Here is a 16,983-nt window from a genome sequence, read left to right as displayed (position 1 = left end):
TCCCACATGGGGCTGCGGCCACCCCATGTCTGACCCCACGACGGGGAAGCCCCACAGCTGCTCCCAGCAGCCTCCACCCTCCGTCACCGCAGCGGGGTTCCCTGCGGTGGGCCCCGCTGGAGCACTCCCTTTCCTGCACACCCTCCGGCCAGGGAGCATGGCCCAGGCGGACCCAGGGACGGGGCCCCTCCCACAGAGAGGACCACATGGAACCCCATGTACGGAGCTGCCTCTCGCTCGCCGGATCCCTCACCACCAGGGATGACAGACCCCAGCCTGCAGCAGAGTGTCTGCGAGCGGGGGGCCGAGGCTGCTGGGCGCATGGCAGCCGGAGAAGCCACCGTGTCTACCGGGACTGCAGCGCGTGGACACGGCAGCTGCGGCAGCTCCCCTGCGGCAGCTCCCCTCTGCCTGGGGTTCCACCTGTGTGTGGGGAGCACGGCGTTCGCACTAACTGCAGGAAGCAGGCTTCGTCCCCGCGCCCGCGCTGACCGATGGCCGGTGCCGTGGGTGGGCTCCGCGGGCAGGAGTCTGGCCTGAGTCTGGCCGGCCGGGGAGGAGTCGGGCAGGTGGTGACCGCTGTCGCCGCGGGGCCGCAGGAGGGCATGGCGTGTGTGCCCGGAGCCTCCGAGCTCTGGCGTTGCTCGCTTCTATCACACGCAGCACATGGCCAATGCTTAGAGCTCTCAACAGCCGAGAGTAACAGCCGAAAGCCAAGTTGCTCACTGCTTGTGCAAGGCCCCGTGTAGCACACGAGCTTGGGGCCTCGGCGGGGCCAGTTGCGCCGTGAGCAGCGGAGTCCCGTCTGGGGCGGCGCAGAAGGACCCCGCCATTCCGCGGATTCCTGACTGCCAGGCCCCGGCCCCTGAAGTGTGACCAGGTACCAGAGGGCCGCTCACAGCACTCGGCGTGTTGGCCAAGGCGGCCCTGTCGCCGGCTGAGAGAGGGCCCTTCTGGTATGGCTTGGGTTTTCTCTCCCTCTAAAAAAATTGCGGCTGGAAGGAGAGCAGCCTAAGAGGAAGTCTGTGGAATGTGTCTCAGCTGCGGGCTTTAGGGCCTTACCTCAGTTTCCCAGTCTCCTGAATGTGCTCAGCAGGCCCGGCCTTGGAGGATGTGAGGATTCACGAGGATGGTGCACGTCAAAGGCCCAGTGGGCTCGGTTCTTGCAGTGATCCACAGCCGGCAGAGGGTGTCTGTGAATTTAGCAGGTGGTCCTCGTGGGCCGTGTTCGTGGTCTCTGTCCCCCCCCACACAAGCACACGCAGACTACACACACGTGCACGCATGCACGTGACCACACACACAGCATGCAACGCACACTTCCTCTTGCACGCACTTATGCACATGCATGCACACCCATACACACACGAGCACACACAAGCACACAGACTGCACACATATGTGTATTACATGTGCACACGTGCACAGAGACCACACACATGAAATGCGCACACTCATCTCACACCTTATTTATGTACGTGCATGCACACGCAAGGACACATGCACACACAGACCACACACATGCACACACACGTGCGGTCGCACACACACACAGAGGGATTCATGCACCCTGACTCAAAGAGGTCTCGAAGTCAAGGCTTGCACCTGCCTCCTCAGTGTGTGATGTCTGACACGGCAGGGGTCCCACAAACCCTGTAATGAATCGTGAGCAGCTTCCTGTACGTTATACTCCGGGGCAACTGCCTCCCTTTCCCTGCCTCAGTTTACCGGTAATCACCTGTGGAGTCTCTTCCCTGCCTGCTGCCTGTTGTTGTAAGGACCTGTGGAGTTCCTGCATTGGGGCCGTTGAGGCTGGGAGACAGGTGGGCCCTGGGTCACGGGACAGGACGGGGTAGGGTCGGGGCAGCCTAAGAAGGAGTGGTCACAGCTCATGGCTGAGCACACGTCAGGACTTCCACCCGGACAGGCCAGTCGGTCTGGGGAGATACTGCTCGGATCCCCTCATGCAGCCTGAGCCTGGAGCTCTTCGTTTCCCTTCCCCCTGACCCTTTGAGGGAGCCGGGTGCCGGTGTCCGTGGCCATGCGGGGACAGGAGGGGCTGACAAGAGGAGCACCGTGCTTGGATGTTTGTGTCAATGCTGCTGGGGAACACGGGGCAAATCACTCGAGTTTTCTGGGCCTCTGCATGCCCCTCTCTGAACCGGGTCAGCACCTGCTGTGAACATGTTATTAACCATATGGTAGCTTCCAGAACAGCGGCACGGGGTGAGCACTTCGTAAGCGTGTCTCCCGCTACGGCTCTCCGCAGCCCCGACAGGGCCGGCCTTAGCGTGGGTGAGAACGAGGCCCAGTGCGTGGTTAATGTGGCTGGTGCGGGTGAGCCCAGCCCCGCTGCTCTGCCGCGGGGAGCCCAGCAGCCCTCAGCAGATGGTGGTGCACGGAAATGACACGTTTTGCATGGTACACACAAAATAGGTACCTAGCTCCCCCAAATGTTATGCTGTATGTGTGTGTCTGTGTGTGTGTGTTTACGAGGTGAAACGTGCTGAGTGAACAGCTGTGTGCACACAACCCTTCATTACAGTTTTGTGATGACTTTCTGGTTTCTTGTGGAATTACAGAAGCGCCTTTCTGGTCTCCCCAGGTCATCTCTGCCGTGTCCAGACTCTCCCTGCACCACGTGGCTCAGAACAAAGGGATCAGGTGAGCTCGCCGTTGCGGCTAAGTGACGCCCCCTCGTCCTCCCCGCCACCCACGTGCAACCCGCGGGCCCGGCCTCAGCGATCAGAGTCTGCAGCAGATATCCTCTGCCTGTGTCTTTTTCATGAATTTTCAATGTGGTGTCGCGTTGCCTGTTGACCGCGGCGGGAAGGGGCGGGGAGGAGGGGGGACAGCCTTCGGTTCCCACCAGGGGGATCGCGTATGCGTGTTCAACTGACGGCTGCAAAATCGCTTTCAATTTCGGTAATAAGATCAGCACATTAATCTTTTCACAGGTCATCGCCTACCTAAGCGCCCTGTGCGGGCCCCCCCGCCCCACCCACACATCACAACCAGGGAGGCTGTGCCATGAGGGCTGGGCAGCGGGCCTGGCCCATCTGGGGGCCCCGGGTCCCTCTGTGGGACTTCCCATTCCCAGGTTTAATGTCCCTTGGCTTTCAAAGCTCAGCCTCAGAGGATCCTGTGACCCCTGTGGTCCGGCCTCTGGTCTCCGATACCGGGCCGGGCACGCAGGCAGCGGGGACAGGGGAGGGCAGCCCCAGTGAGAACAGGTGGTTGCCCGTTCTGACCCACAGGTGAGGGGTCAGGGAGACGTCTAAATGGGGACCAGGTTCCAGATCAGGTGGGCCCAGCGGAGTACCTGCCCTTCCTCAATGTCCCTGGAGGACGTGGGCCAGCAGGGTAGGGATGGGGGTTTGGGAGGACAGAAATAGCCCCGCCCTAGGGTGGAGTAGGCAGGGTCATGCCCATGTGCAAGCGACACCGTGAGGGTGGCGTACTATGGCAAGGGGCCACCCCCTGGTGTTGTCTGTGAGGGACAACGAGTGCCTGGAGTCTGGGGTCCCCGGACCATGGGGCCGGGTGGATCCAGGCCAGCACAGCTGCCCCTTGGTGGGGCTCTTTGCCCAGGTTCAGAGAGTCACTGGGACAGATGCGAGGACTAGGGACCTGCGGCCCCCCCCCCCCCCCCCCCCCCCCGTCCGGGAAGTCTGTTGCATTCTCAGAGGACTTGGAGATTCCTTTGAATTGGGGACTTTTGGTTTCTGTTGTTTATAACATCAGAGACAGGATAGGCTGTTTAAAACTGTTGTTAGACTATATGCTGAACACGTGCAGGAGGGTACTTAGAACACGTTAGGGTATAAAGGATGACCAGACCAAGCTCCTGCACCCACCAGGCAGCTTAGCCCCGAGGACATCGCTAATACCTTGGGGCCCCCTTGCCTCCCGCACCCCGCCCCGGCCCCGCCAAGCTTTCGTGAGGTCTGTTAATAGGGACAGTTTAAAAACGTTAATTACGATTCAGTGTGTTATTTCTGGATACAAAGACAGCGCATAGTTTTGGTTTTGGTTTCCCCCAGGAACGACTGTCTGTTCGTTCTCCCGCTAGCGCGTGGTGGTTGGACCTCCCAGCCCGTTCAGTGTAGTCTCGTCTGTCCACGTGTCCGTGTACACACATGGGCAGGAGTGGAGTTCGTGCAACAGAAGGTAGTCACGTGATTTGCTCTTTCCCCGGAGGCTAGAGCGTCTGTATCCGTTTCTCCCCGAAGCAGGGCCTGGCCCAGGGGAGCGAGCCCGGTTACGTTCTCATTCTTGGGGCCGTTGACCCCCCTGGTGTTGCCCTGGACAGGGCGGTCCTGCTGTGGTTCCAGGCTCCACAGCCCGAGGCTGACGTAACCCTTCAGTGCAGGGGGCGGGGGGGGGTAAGAAATGAGGGCAAGGAGGGAGGTGTCTGCAGCCCCAGGCAGGGCAGGGCCTCCCCTCTGCAGAGAGAGCCCCCACCTCCCACCTGCATGGCCTCCTCATCCTCAGGGCTGGTTGTCATCCGTGCCTCTCTTCCCCTGTGCTTTCCGGTCCTTGCTTGAGCCCCGATCCAGAGCTCTTCTGGGGTCCTTTCCCTCTGCAGCCCCCAGGGACAGGAGCTTCCCCACTGTGAGCTCAGGGGAGGGCAACACGGTGGGGCTGCCCCTCGTCCCCCATGCAGGCTGCCATTTCCCCAGGGGTCTGGGCGTTCTGGTAACCGCTGGCCCTTTACGACACTAGATAGCTCTTCGTTTAAGAGCGTTTCCTAGAGTTCTTCATTACCAGAGGTTTCCGTGTGGCCAAACCCTTTCCTTTTCTGAAAACCCACCACCCATGCCTGCAGCCCTGAAGAGAGTCGTCCTGGTTTCTTTCCTGGCTGGATGGGAGCCCAGCAAGCTCCTTTAGAAAAATGAGCAATTTTACAGCCCTTGCACTTTGCCTAATGAGCTGATTTTCCATAAAAAGCCCTAATTATACTTCTCAGAGGCTGATCAATGGGAGACTTAATCTGAGGGCCCCACCCTGGTGCCGGCTGGAGGGTCAGAAGTGAGAGGTTGGGTCAGGGAGAAAGGGGTCCCTGGCAAGTCATCCAGCTCCACAGGTGGAGGTGCAGGTCCTTGTCACCCCAGAGCTGGCCCTCCAGAGTGAGGGATGTCCCGTTCACAGCTCTGAATGGCAGCGGCAGGGGAGAGGGCAAAGGGACAAATTCTCCTGGGGATTGAAGCCGGAAGGTGAGGCCCACGAGCCCTCAGCCCACTAAGGTGTTCTCTTTCAGGCACCTGTTCACCCAGTGGCCTTAGGCAGGAATGCTCTTGGGCCCTCTGTCTCTTCTTCTGTAGGCCAGAAGGTTCCCTTGCTGTGCAAGGTCGCTGTGAGCCTGTAGGCTCTGCAGCACCTGGCACTCCATGGATGCCCACGGCGCCGGCCGGGGTGGTGGGCAGAGAGGGGGCCCCCAAAGCCACAGCCCCCTCCTGGCTCCTGGACCTTGTGTGACAGGGAAGAGTTTCCCTGCAGGTGTAACTAAGTTGTTATAGATGTCATGGTAAGTAGAAGAGGGAGGCGGGAAGGTCAGAGCAGAGCAAGGCGTGGAGGTGGAGCAGAGGTTGCGGTGATGTGGCCACAGCTGAGGAACGTGGGCGTCTTAGAAGCCAGGAAAGGCAAAGAACAGATTCTCCCCTGGAGCCTCCAGAAGGACCCCGCCTGCTGACACCTTGAGTTGAGCCCATGCGAGGCCCAGTTCAGACTGCTGACCTCCAGATCCCTCGGACGGCAAGCCGTGTGGAGTGGGGCGGCGGCAGCCGTGGATGCAGCCGTGGATTCGCAAGGGTCCTGGCGCGGCTGGGGGCTCCGGGTCCTCTCTGGGCCGCTGCTCCCCGGTCCTGGGCCGCTGTCTTCTCTCTCTTTGTACCAAATTGAAGTAAAACTCACATGACATAAATCTAAGCCTCTTAATAAGCATATGGTTCAGTAGCATTTAGCAGGTTCTCCGTGCTGTGCGCCCACCACCTCTGTCTGGTTCCAGAACATTCTCACACCCGATAGGAAACCCCGTCCCTCATAAGCACCCGCACCCTCCCCTCCCCCCCCCCCCGTGCCTCCCCTTGGATCCGGCACTTAGCTTTCTGGATGGGCCTGATGGAAACATTTCATACAAACGGCATCGCACGCCGCGCAGCCTCGTGTGACCTGCTCCCTTCCCTGGGCGTCTCAGTTTCAAGGGTCTTCCGGGCTGTGGCGCAGGATAGAGACCGACCCCATGTGGGGTTTCCAGCCGTCAGCGGATGAACGTTGGGTTGCTTCCGCCCTTTGGCGATTGTGAATCGCGCTGCAGTGAACATTCGTGTTTGTTTAGATACCTGAGCTTCTGTTCCTTTGGGTTGCCTTCTGACATTTTGATTATTTTCTGCCCAAAACATACCCATGAATCCCCGGTGTTCTGGACGCACCCGGGAGCCAGAGCCTGGGTCCCGTCCCCGTGTCCACGGCACATGACAGTTGCTCGCTTCGCCTGGGTGGCTGTCTCCTGGAGGGTGGCTCAGAGAGGGGGGCTGCCAGGCCGCCAGCGGGGAGCGGCTACTGTGAGTGGCCGTGGGGTCTCCCCCAGCCCAGTGCCTCCTGCTTGTTGTCGCCCCAAAACTCTGCTGCTGTGTGCCTGGGGGGTCCTCACGCTTGGTCTTTTCCTCCAGTCTGGGACACCCCAGCCCCATTTCAGGGGGGTGGGGCTGCGGGCAGGCTGGAAGGTGGGTGGGTGGGGCAGGGGCAGGGGTGGGAGAGACGGGACGCCCCCAAGCCCCCAGGGGATGGAACGTCCTTTTTCAATTTGAAGTGAATTCTCAGAATGTCAGATGTACCCGGATCCAAATCTGAGTCGAGGAAAGCGTTCTGGAACTGAAGAGAAACGCTCCTCGTCTTGTTGCCGGCTGCAGAGGACCTGCTCTTGGGTCTTCCTGGGCGCAGGGGGATGGGGAGTGAGCCTCCGCCCCCAGATGCTCCTGTGGGTGACAGACAAGGGGCAAAGCCGCCTTGGCAGGAGGTGAGCCTTGCTGTCTGATGGGGTCTCCCGTCTTCGTCCTGAGGCGAGAGTCTCGTGGGAGGGTGGGAGATCCGGTGCTCTCGGCGTTTCTAGGGAGGAGAGGCGTGATTTCCCTCGATCCTCAAAGGGCCCTCCCCAAGTGAAGGTCTTGTCCTGCGGTGAAGCCCCAGCCGCTCCTCGAGGCGTCCTGTGTTTGCGGACACCAGCCGTGGCTCACAGTCCCCAGCTCTCTCCATGGGCCCCCTCCCTGCCGACGTCCCTTTCCCATCTGGTGCCACCTGGTTAATTCCGGGGAATTGGACTGTGCATGAGAGGTTTGGACGGAAAGTGGCCGTTTTCATGTGCTTACTAGCTCATTCTGCCAGCAAGATGGGTTTAATCGTCCCACCTGGTGACTTCAGGCGTCTGGCCACTTGTCGTCGGTGGAGAGACCGTGTTCCTCTTCCTTCCCTGGTGATGGTGGGGCCGGTGTCGTTGGCCACAGGGGAGAAACTGGAAGACTTGAGATTCCTTCCGGGAGGGGCTCGGACCGTTGTGGGCCGTTGGGCGGCACGGTTGTGTCTGGCCTCCCCCGGCGTGTCCTGGCCGCACAGGGCGGCTCTGCCCAGCTGGTGCCTGTCCCACTTGCCCGGTCAGGTGACCGCTCAGGGGCGGACGGCGTCCGTGTTAAGCGCAGAGACCCAACCTAGCTTGGTTGCCCCCTCGCTCCCACGGCCTCGGCTGTTCGCTCTCCCCACCTCTGCTGGGGCCACTGCGTAGGTCTCCAGGCTTCGGCAGAACAAGCCGTGTCCGCTGGTGTGTTCGCTGTGCCTCTTTCCTTGCACGCCCGTTTCTGCCTCCTGGTATCTGTACGTCGGCATGCCAGCAGCTGAGTCTGAACCCAGACCTCATGCCCGCTGGGGCAACAGACACCCAGAGTGTCCCAGATCCTCCCTGGGGGCTCTGTTGAAGGTTCTAGAAGGGAGGCCACTCCTTGTGCTGCAGGTGGGGGTGGGAGGGAGGCTGTGTGGCCGTCCTGCCTGGGAAGTGTTGGAGGAGAGGGTGTGGGCCGCGGGGAGGGAGGGACCTGGTTTAAAGATCCCGGAGCTGGTGTGGCTGCCAGGCTGCTGTCACTGGGGAGCAGTGGGGGGGTGCTTTGAAGAGTGAAGGGGGCCTGTGTTGTGTGGGCTGGTGTGGGGAGCACACGTGGGTGTGGCTCTGCTTGGCCCATCCTGCCCGACCCTGGCCCGGCAGGTGTGCGGATGTGAGGGACACAGAACCTGCCTCAGAGAAGGAGGGGCCCCCGGGGCAGGGCCCACCCCAGAGGGGACAGGTGCAACAGTGTCCGTGGGTGCCTTCTCCATTCACCTGACAACGTGACTCCAGCTCTTCCTGCTTCTGAGCACGTCCCTCGTGGGAAGGAATGTCATGTGGTTCCATCCAGCCTCCTGCCCCCACTTGGTGACCATGACCCACTCCCAGGGAGGAGGGGTGGCCCTGGGGTGGAGGGGAGAACCAGACACTGACCTGGGGGCACGAAGGTCATGTTTTGTCTGTGCTGGCCACCAGGACAGAGCTCCCGAGTGGCAGCCCTGAGGCTTTGAACCTTTCCCGCTGTCCAGGGCCTACATTGTCCTTCCCTGGGACACCCGAGTGTCCTGCCCGTGAGCCGCGGCCGCTGTCTGTGAATGGGGTCATTATCAGGACTGTGTGGGCGACCCAGGCAGCGTGCTTAGCCTGGGGCCTGGCAGGCGAGTGCCTGGCACATGGTGGCCAGCTGACTTTCGGTGAGTCTGCACCACGGACTACGGGAGGGGCCCCCTCCTCACGTCCTTCACCCACCGCTGAGCCGAACTCCTAAGGAACAGTCTCCTCCGCTTCTCTCTGCCACCTCCACTGTGGGCACCAGAGCTGGAGAGACACATATTTGTCGAAAAATGTATTAACTGGCCGTTTTGTGCCGGGGCAGTGGGGAGCTAATTTATGCTGGAGATGGTCAGGAGGAGCAGGAGGGCTGCCCGGCGGGAGGGCCGAGAACGGCCAACCGGAGCTTCCACGGCCAGGCAGCGTCTTTACAAAGACTGAGTGCAGCTGACTGCCTGTCCCTGCTCCCATCCCTGCTCTCCAGGGTCAGGCGGGCCGCCTGTGCCTCCACCTGCCCACAGAGCGCAATGCCCTGGCCGCTCTCACGGTCTTATTGCCCCCTCCCCCAACTCGCTCCCCTTCCCCGCCCTCCAGCCCGTTCATGCAACCAGTCAGCTCTCCATCCATCCATCTGTCCCTCTACCTCCCCGTCCATCCACCCATCTGTCCATCTGTCTGTCTATCCATCGATCTGTCATCTCTACACTTATCCATCCTTCTACCCACCCATCTGTGCTTCCATTCTTCCTTCCACCCATCCATCCATCCATCATCTTTCTGCTTCTATTTCCACCTATCCGTGTGTCTGTCTATCCTGCCACCTACCTACCGCCCACCCGCCTATCTACATATCTATCCATTTGTCCATCCATCCACGTATCCGTCCTTCCACCCACCCTTCTGTCCTTCCGTCCATCCTCCCTCTGCCTATGTCACACGAATGTGGGCCGGTCTCCATGTGGTGCTGGGAAGCTCACAGCCTCTGGCTCCATTAAGGTCTGGCAGTGACGGTGTGAGGCCCCATGTGCTCCCCAGCGCAGCCCAGGCACTCAGCTGGGTATCGTGCTGGGGGCGGGGCAGACGAAGGAGCAACCCCGCTGACCTGGGTGGTGGCGGGATGCCAGGTCAGTGTCTGCTCCTGAGCCTTTGTGTCCTCTTTGGTAAAGTGGGGTCACGGTTGAAACTCCCTCCCCAGGCTGTTGTGAGGATTCAGGGAATCTCCACAAAGTTCCCAGCACAGGCCCTGACGCACAGTAGGGGAGGGGCCTCCTCTCTGTGCCTCGTTTTCCTCTTCTGCAAACGGGGCTCTGCCAGCACCTACCTGGAGGGCTGAGTGGGCTGAAGCAGGTCGTGCGTGAGTGAGTTTCCCGCTTCCCGATTGATGGAGGATGTGTGGGCTCTGCCTGTGGATGAGCTCCGTGGTGCCCAAGCCTCAGGGAGCCCAGGGTCACCGCTCTGCTTGAGGTGCTCATAGGAGACATCAGGGGACAACGTGCATCCAAGCGCGAGCATCTGCTCCAATTTGTGGCTCACGAGCGTCACACCAGCCCCCCTGGGCCTTCTTGGGGTTGCTCGGGTGCCCAAGTTTGGAATCGTGACGGGGGAGATGTTACCGGTGCCCACATTGGCCTGTCCCTACTGACAGATGTCCCTGGTGCCCAGACAAGAGAATCGCTGCCCAATGAAAACTCCAGGAGTGTGAGCTGCCTCCCGGGCTGAGGACCTGTCTGCGCCAGGCAGTGGGATGGAAAACAAGGGGAGGCTGGGGCCTGGCACATTTGCCGTGACCCTTGCAGACTCATGAAGCCCCTGGGGCTGAATTTCAGACCCTTCGCTCGGCTCCCACAGCCCAGCCTCCACAGCCCAGCACCTTCATGCTGGAAGAGCCCTTCGTCCCTCCTTCGACGTATGGGGAAACTGAGGCCCAGAGAGCTTTTCTTTCCCACAGTCCTTTATCTAAGGAAGTCAGTGGTCATCTGTTGTTCATTCATTCATTCATTCATTCATTCTGTTTGTGCCTGGTGATGTCTGTCCCCAGGCCAGGTGCTGGGCTGCAGCCAGAACCGGCCCCCATCAGGTAGGGAGATGGACACAGGACCCCGGTCACAGGCAGGTGGACATGTTGCAGTGGGACCTGGGGCGCGGCGGGGTGAATGGGGAATATGACCCCAGCCCCAGGGGCACAGGGTGAAGGGCCAGCCAGCGACACTCGGGTCCGGGCTGCTGGTGTGATCTTCAGCAGGTGCCTTAGCCCTGGGCCTGTTTCCCGGCCTCTGAAAGGGAGGCCCCCATCAATTGATGGTTGGAGCCCATGGTAAGGGCCCAGGGCTGGAGCAGCCCTGCGTGGTGGTTCTCTGGTGAGGCCTGAGGATGCTTTTGAAGGCGGGCCCTGGGTGGGCAGGTGTGGGCTGAACGTGGTGCACCCGTTCATTAAGAATATGTGCACCCGAACCTATGAATGGGGGCTCACTGGGGAAAACCCTGTGGGCCTTAATGCAAGGGCAAGTGTCCTTTAAGAGACACAGGGAGGAGAGACACGGGCAGAGGAGGGGCTGTGTGACCACAGAGGCAGAGGCTGGAGGCACACAGCCAGAGCCCAGGGACACTGCTGGGGCCCCAAGGAGCTGGGAGGGGCACGAGGGCCCCCTCCCTAGAGCCTTGCATTGCCCTGCTCACACTTCGATTAGGACTTCTGGCCTCTAGCACTGAGAGCATGAATTTCTGCCGGTGTAAGCCACGCAATTGGTGGTACTTTTTATCGGTGGCCCCAGGACCCTAGCACGGTGCATGTGGCCAGGCAGCAGGCTCTGGGACAGGGGCCAGGTGGGGAACCCCAGCCTCCAGCATGCCTGCTGTGTGGGGGTGTGATGCTGCACTTCCCAGAAGCCAATTGACGTCCCCATGAGCCCCAGCTCTGTCCTCATGCAGCCCCTGCCACGGAGACCTGCCTGCAGGGGGGGCTTGGGGTTCAGAGACGCCCGCCGGTCAGCCGGGATGGGAGGGTGGGCCTCCAGGGACAGTGGCTCCTCCTCTGGGTGTGCCCTGTCCCCCGAGCATTCGATGGGGGCAGTGAGCATGTCCACACGTACTGGGTCCAGAGTCCTCTCAACTCCTGTCCTGCCCCCTGGGGAGCGAAGATCGCTCCGCTCTGTGACAAGCGAAACAATAACAGCCTGCTTCTTCGGCGAGTATCACCATTAAAAATTGATCCGGGCAGCTGTGAAACAGTATCCGCTCATTTTCAGAGACGGAGCAGAGCGCGTTGTCATGCGGCGGGATTTCGACACGTGCAGAAGGGCCGTGAGGTCGTCCAGCGTGCCCACGGAGCACAGCGTGGTGTCCTGGCTGGGCGGCGATGTTGGGGCTGCGGCCTGGGGTTCCTGTCGTTAACAGTCTGTGGCCTGAGGTCAGCCGTGCTCTCTCCAGGCCCGAGCTCGGGGGGCTCCCAACGGTGGGGATGGCCCCGGGCCAAACAAACGCATCAGAACCCGGGAAGGTTCACTGTTGTTTGCGAAAGGTTTCCGGGTGCTTTGAGCACATCCAGTTACGTGCAAGCCCAGCGCTCTCAGAAGCTCGAGGCCCGCGCCTCTCCTCCCTGGCAGGGGGCCTCTAATAGCCAAGGGACCGTCCCCCACGTGTCACCGGGCTGCCCTTCTCGCTGCGGTTCTCACCTGTCCCGTCCCTCCTCGGGACCGGCTGCTTCTGTGAGTCGGGATGGACCGGGCTCTGTGGCGGCAAGAGATAGCCCCCGTGTCCCAGTGCCTTTTTCCTGCCGTTCCAGGTCACCTGCTCCCAGAGCCGGGCTGGAACAGAGTGGCCGTCGCGGTGGGTGGGGGGACACGGCAGCGCGTGTGCTGGCCCCTGCAGACTCTTGCCAGTCAGCGAAGCCAGGATGCTCGGTGACAGCAATTCAGCCTGTCGAGCAGCTCGATGCTGCTCGTCCCTGGGAGTGGGGGCTGCTGCTGTCCCCCCTTCACAGAGGAGGAAACCGAGGCCCAGAGGCTGAGGGGCTTGCTGGAGGTCACGTGACGAGGGCGGGGTGGAGCTGAGCCCGGAGCCTGCCCTCATCGGGCAGAGCCGCGCTCCCGCCACCCATCCCCGCACCACGTGGCCTCCCTTTTGGCCAACGTGCAGGAGAGAGAGGGGTCTTGGAACTGACCGTCTTCCCTTGACCTTCCTAGTCCCTGTTCATGCTGACCTGTTCCTCTTCTATTTTTATTTATTTAACTTTTCATGATTTCGGACACCCCCAAGCCTGCCAGCCAGCGCAGGAACTAGAACATTCCAGCTCACTCCCGACCTGGCCCTGCTCCCGTGCTCGCCACCTGCTTGCTTCTGTCGAGTTAGGCTTACGGAATCTCACGTGCAGTTCTGTCTAGTCATCGTTGCTTTGGACCTTGATTCAAGAGAATCAGTCAGGTTGACTCTGGGGCCTCGCTGTTTCTCTCACTGTCCCATGATGCATCAGGCCGCTGTGTGTGGCTCTGGGTCCTGGGCAGCACCCCCAACCCCCCCGCTCTGGTGCCTGTCTCTTGCGCGTAGCTTCCCGTGGGTCAGTGCTCCGAATGCCTATTTCCACCGGGGGGGGGGGGGCGCACTTTGCAGAGGAGGACGTGGAGGCCCTGAGGGGGAGCCTCTGGCTCTGGTCTCGCAGCTGGTCCGCGGCGCTGCTGGGTCTCCATCCCAAGGCCCTCAGGTGGGAGTCAGTCAGCAGGGCGTCGGGGTCCCGGGGCCTGGGCCCGGCACTGACTCGGCCCTTCCAGCCTCGGTTCCTGGCAGGACTGACCCTAGGGGCACTTTGGGGTCACTGGTGGGAGACCTGGACAGGCTTGCACCCCGATCCAGCCCTGGAGGCTCTGGCCCTCCCTGATGCCGAGCTGCTCAGGGCAGAGGCGCCTTGCTGGCTTTGTCTCTGGTCCCCAGTGGGGTTGGTGGCTGCAGAAAGCTGTGTTTTGTGCCATTTGGCGAATTCCTGTCTTGGACCCTCCCCTCCTTGAGCACTCCCGGGGCGCTGGACGTCACCGCAGTGTGGGAATCTGGCCGGCAGTGCTGGAGCAGGGGTGGGATGGTGTCCAGCTGCAGTCCCTCCTGGGAGGGTAGCACCGAGGCACTGGAGCCCACCCTGAGACGTGGCTGGGCCCTCGGCCCGACGGACTCCAAGTGCGGCAATGGCCCGCCCGGACCCCTGGCCCACGCCCAGTCCCCCACCCAGGGCCACCTTCAGACTTAGGGTTGGCGCCCCCGGGAGGGTTGATGCCCAGTTCTGCTCCGCAGTGGCCACGCCGGACCCCGTGCTGTGCGGTGGGAGGGCTGCAGTCTGTCCTTGTCCTCACTTGGGCCCAGGGCTGGCCACCCCCAGGACGCCGCTGCCTGCAGCAACCCCCTGTCCCCACCTGTCACCACTGTGTGCTGCCTTCCTGAGGCCCAGGCTCTAGGGGGACAAGTCCGAGGGTGGGGCGTCAGAGGGACAGGGTAGGGGCAGGGGCGGCACTCAGATGCCACGGTCAGTGCATCTTGCAGAGGAGGTGATGTTGGATCCTGCTGACCCCCCAAGGAGGGAGCAGTGACAGGTCTGGGGCCCCGGAGGCCTCGGCAGAGGCCCTGGGAGGGAATGCACTTGGCATCCTGTGGGATGGAGAGGGGCCAGGGACAGTGGAAGAGACCATGTGGGGAGGGATGGGCAGGGCACGGGGGTCTCCATGGCTCTCTGAGTGTGAGGGGGAGCCCTGGAGGATTTCAGCGGGGCTGTGACACCTCCCGTGCCCTAGTGGACATGGCCAGAGTAATCCGTCCATGCAGGGCCACAGCAGGCCACGGGGATTTCCTGCCTTCCCCGGGCATGGGGTGGGGGGGCTAGGGGGTGAGGGGAGGGAACAGCAGAGTGGCCGCAGGGGCTGGGCCCTGCTGCTCGCGGGAGGATGGCTGACCCACTGGCCTTTCCGCTCCTCTGCTGCCATTCCGAGAAGTGGGCCGGAAAATCAAAAATACGTTGGGCTTCTCGGCTGCTGAGAAGTGGCACGGGGCTCCAGGCCCCTCCCTCCCTGCAGCTGGGGGCCGGGCCAACTATTCTTTCTCGACCCTGAGGTCAGAGTGTCTTCCTCCGCCTGGCTAGGGTTTTGGAAGCAAGGGCAGAAGCAGCCGGCTGGGATCTGGGGATCATTTGGGCTTTCCTCTGGGGGAGGCAGTACCTGCCACCTCTCCGGGTGGCCTTGGAGCTGGCTAGCCCTCTCCCCTCCCCCACACATCTGCTGGGCCTGCCTCGGCCGTGGCTTCACCTTGGTGTCCCTCCCCTCCGAGCCCCCACCTCACAGAGGCACAGAGACCCTCCTGCCTCTGTGGGGACTTTGGTTTAAGATCCTGGTGGTCATGGGGCACCTGGCTGGCTCAGTCGGTTCAGCGTCCGACTCTCGGTTTCAGCTCAGGTCATGTCTCAGGGTCGTGGGATCGAGCCTCATGTCGGGCTCTGCGCGCAGTGAGGAACCTCTCTCTCTCTCCCCCTCTGCCTCCCTGCCCCCTCCAACCCCACTCGCTCACGCTTTCTCTCAAATAAATAAATCTTTAAAAAATAAACACAAGATCCTTGTGGTCAGCGCCTGGGCTGGCCCACCTGTCACTGCTCCTTGGCTACGGCCCCATCGGCCTCCTGCCCCGGCCCGTCATGGCCTCCTCTGGCCTCCGTCCCAGCCACACGGAAGCTGCACATCCCCGCGTGTGCAGGCGTGTTCATCTGCCCCAGGCTGCGTCCTCCAGCCCCCAGCTCATGACCACGTCCACCGTCCCCCCTGGCCTCTACTGCCCTACATGCCAGGCCCTATGGGAACCATGCCCACGCTGCATCTTACGCAGCGTCACAAAACGCCTGTGCCCCGGGGAGGGGGGAGGGGAGGGGCAGTAAATCCCCATTTTACAGACGAGTTAACTGAGGCCGGGGGCTCAGATCCTTTGGCAAGCTCTGGGGCTGGGAAACTGTGGCCAATTCCAACCCTCATCTGATACGAGGCTGGAACTCTGCGCTCAGCATCGGGCTCTGCTCTCCAAGTCGGCTCCCCCGCCACCTCCCTCGAGAAGCCCGCCTGATTTCCCCAGGCCAGGACTGCCCTTCTGCCCGAGCCTTTCCTCCTGCTCCCTGTGCCCTTCAGCCCTGTGTGGACTTCATGCGGGCTGTGGGTCGCCCTCCTCTCCAACACAGGTGTAGCCTGAGCTGGGTGCGGGCGTGGGTGGGGTGCACTCGCCGGCGCTGCCCCCGATGCGATGGCCCATCCACATGGGGTGGGGTGACGGGCTGAGGAAAGAAACGAGATCCGTTGGCTTGTTTTGACAGTCGGGGCTGTTTAGCAGGAGAGCCGTTTTTAATAAGGAAACCCTGGTGCCTCAAGGCCTCCCAGCCAATTAGCAGGCGGCACCCAGGTGACTCTCTCAATAATTAAATGGGCCTGTCGGGTCCTCCAGGCCCCGTTCTTTTTTTTTTATTATTATTATTTTTTTAAAGATTTTATTTATTTATTTGACAGAGAGAGACACAGCGAGAGAGGGAACACAAGCAGGGGGAGCGGGAGAGGGAGAAGCAGGCTCCCCGCAGAGCAGGGAGCCCGATGTGGGGCTCGATCCCAGGACCCTGGGATCATGACCTGAGGCGAAGGCAGACGCTTAACGACTGAGCCACCCAGGCGCCCCTTGGGCCGCCATTCTTGATGTGCCTTTCAAGTTTGCCCGGCTGCCGGTTCCGTTGCAGACTGGTGCCAACGGGGCTGTTGCCCCCTCCCCCGCCCCCCCCCATGCTGACCACTTCCTTCTCACCTGCTCCTGGGCACACCTGGGCACACCTGAGGAGATGGGACTGACCCTGATGGTGTCCTGGTGCCGGGCCCTCCCACAGCCCCACCGCACTTCATCCTGAGGTGTTTCAGAATGGGAAACTGAGGTCCGGCCAGAGAAATGAGCTGCCCCAGGAACCCTCCAGCGCTATTGTTCCCCCATCTGTGGGACTAGGTGGCCAGCACTGAAGTTCCCACGTTCCAGGAGACTCCCTAATCCCAGGCAGACCAGACGGCGCTGTCCCTTGTAGGGCAGTGCTGGGTGCTGGGGACCCCCAGGCCTCTGGGGCCCAGTCTGCTCTCTGGGGGCCTTGGGCCCATCTCACCCTCCAGGATGGGAACCCAGGGCACTGGTCCCCACCCATCTCTTGGACACACCAGGTGGCCAAGGAGGACCTGAGCCATCCATGACCCTGCCCTTGAACACGGACCTTGGAGGTCACTTGCAGGGAGCGTTCTGTGAGTCAGAATTCCAACTTACTTCTGGAACACGCGAAGTGAAAGATGAAGTTAGGATGTGTCTCAGAT

General features: G+C 61.6%; 1 protein-coding gene across 5 annotated transcripts in view; it reads left to right on the top strand.

The window, feature by feature from the left end:
* The window catches only part of VAV2 (vav guanine nucleotide exchange factor 2), a 171,723-nt gene that overhangs the window by 91,444 nt on the left and 63,296 nt on the right, over positions 1-16,983 (top strand). For all 5 annotated transcript variants that reach the window (XR_010407732.1, XM_064579525.1, XM_064579527.1 and 2 more), the window contains exon 3: positions 2,606-2,664. Coding sequence is in view for 4 of the 5 variants with exons in the window: in XM_064579525.1 (XP_064435595.1) it covers positions 2,606-2,664 (59 nt within the window). In the remaining variant the exon portion in view is untranslated. The remainder of the gene's footprint in view (positions 1-2,605; positions 2,665-16,983) is intronic.

This window comes from Mirounga angustirostris, unplaced genomic scaffold (genome assembly GCF_029215605.1).
Source record: "Mirounga angustirostris isolate CCGP_5_RB_7025 unplaced genomic scaffold, mMirAng1.0.hap1 SCAF_15, whole genome shotgun sequence".
In the NCBI taxonomy this organism is placed as follows: domain Eukaryota; kingdom Metazoa; phylum Chordata; class Mammalia; order Carnivora; family Phocidae; genus Mirounga; species Mirounga angustirostris.
The sequence above is the reverse complement of the archived record's forward strand: the minus strand, read 5'-3'. Positions and strand labels throughout refer to the sequence as shown.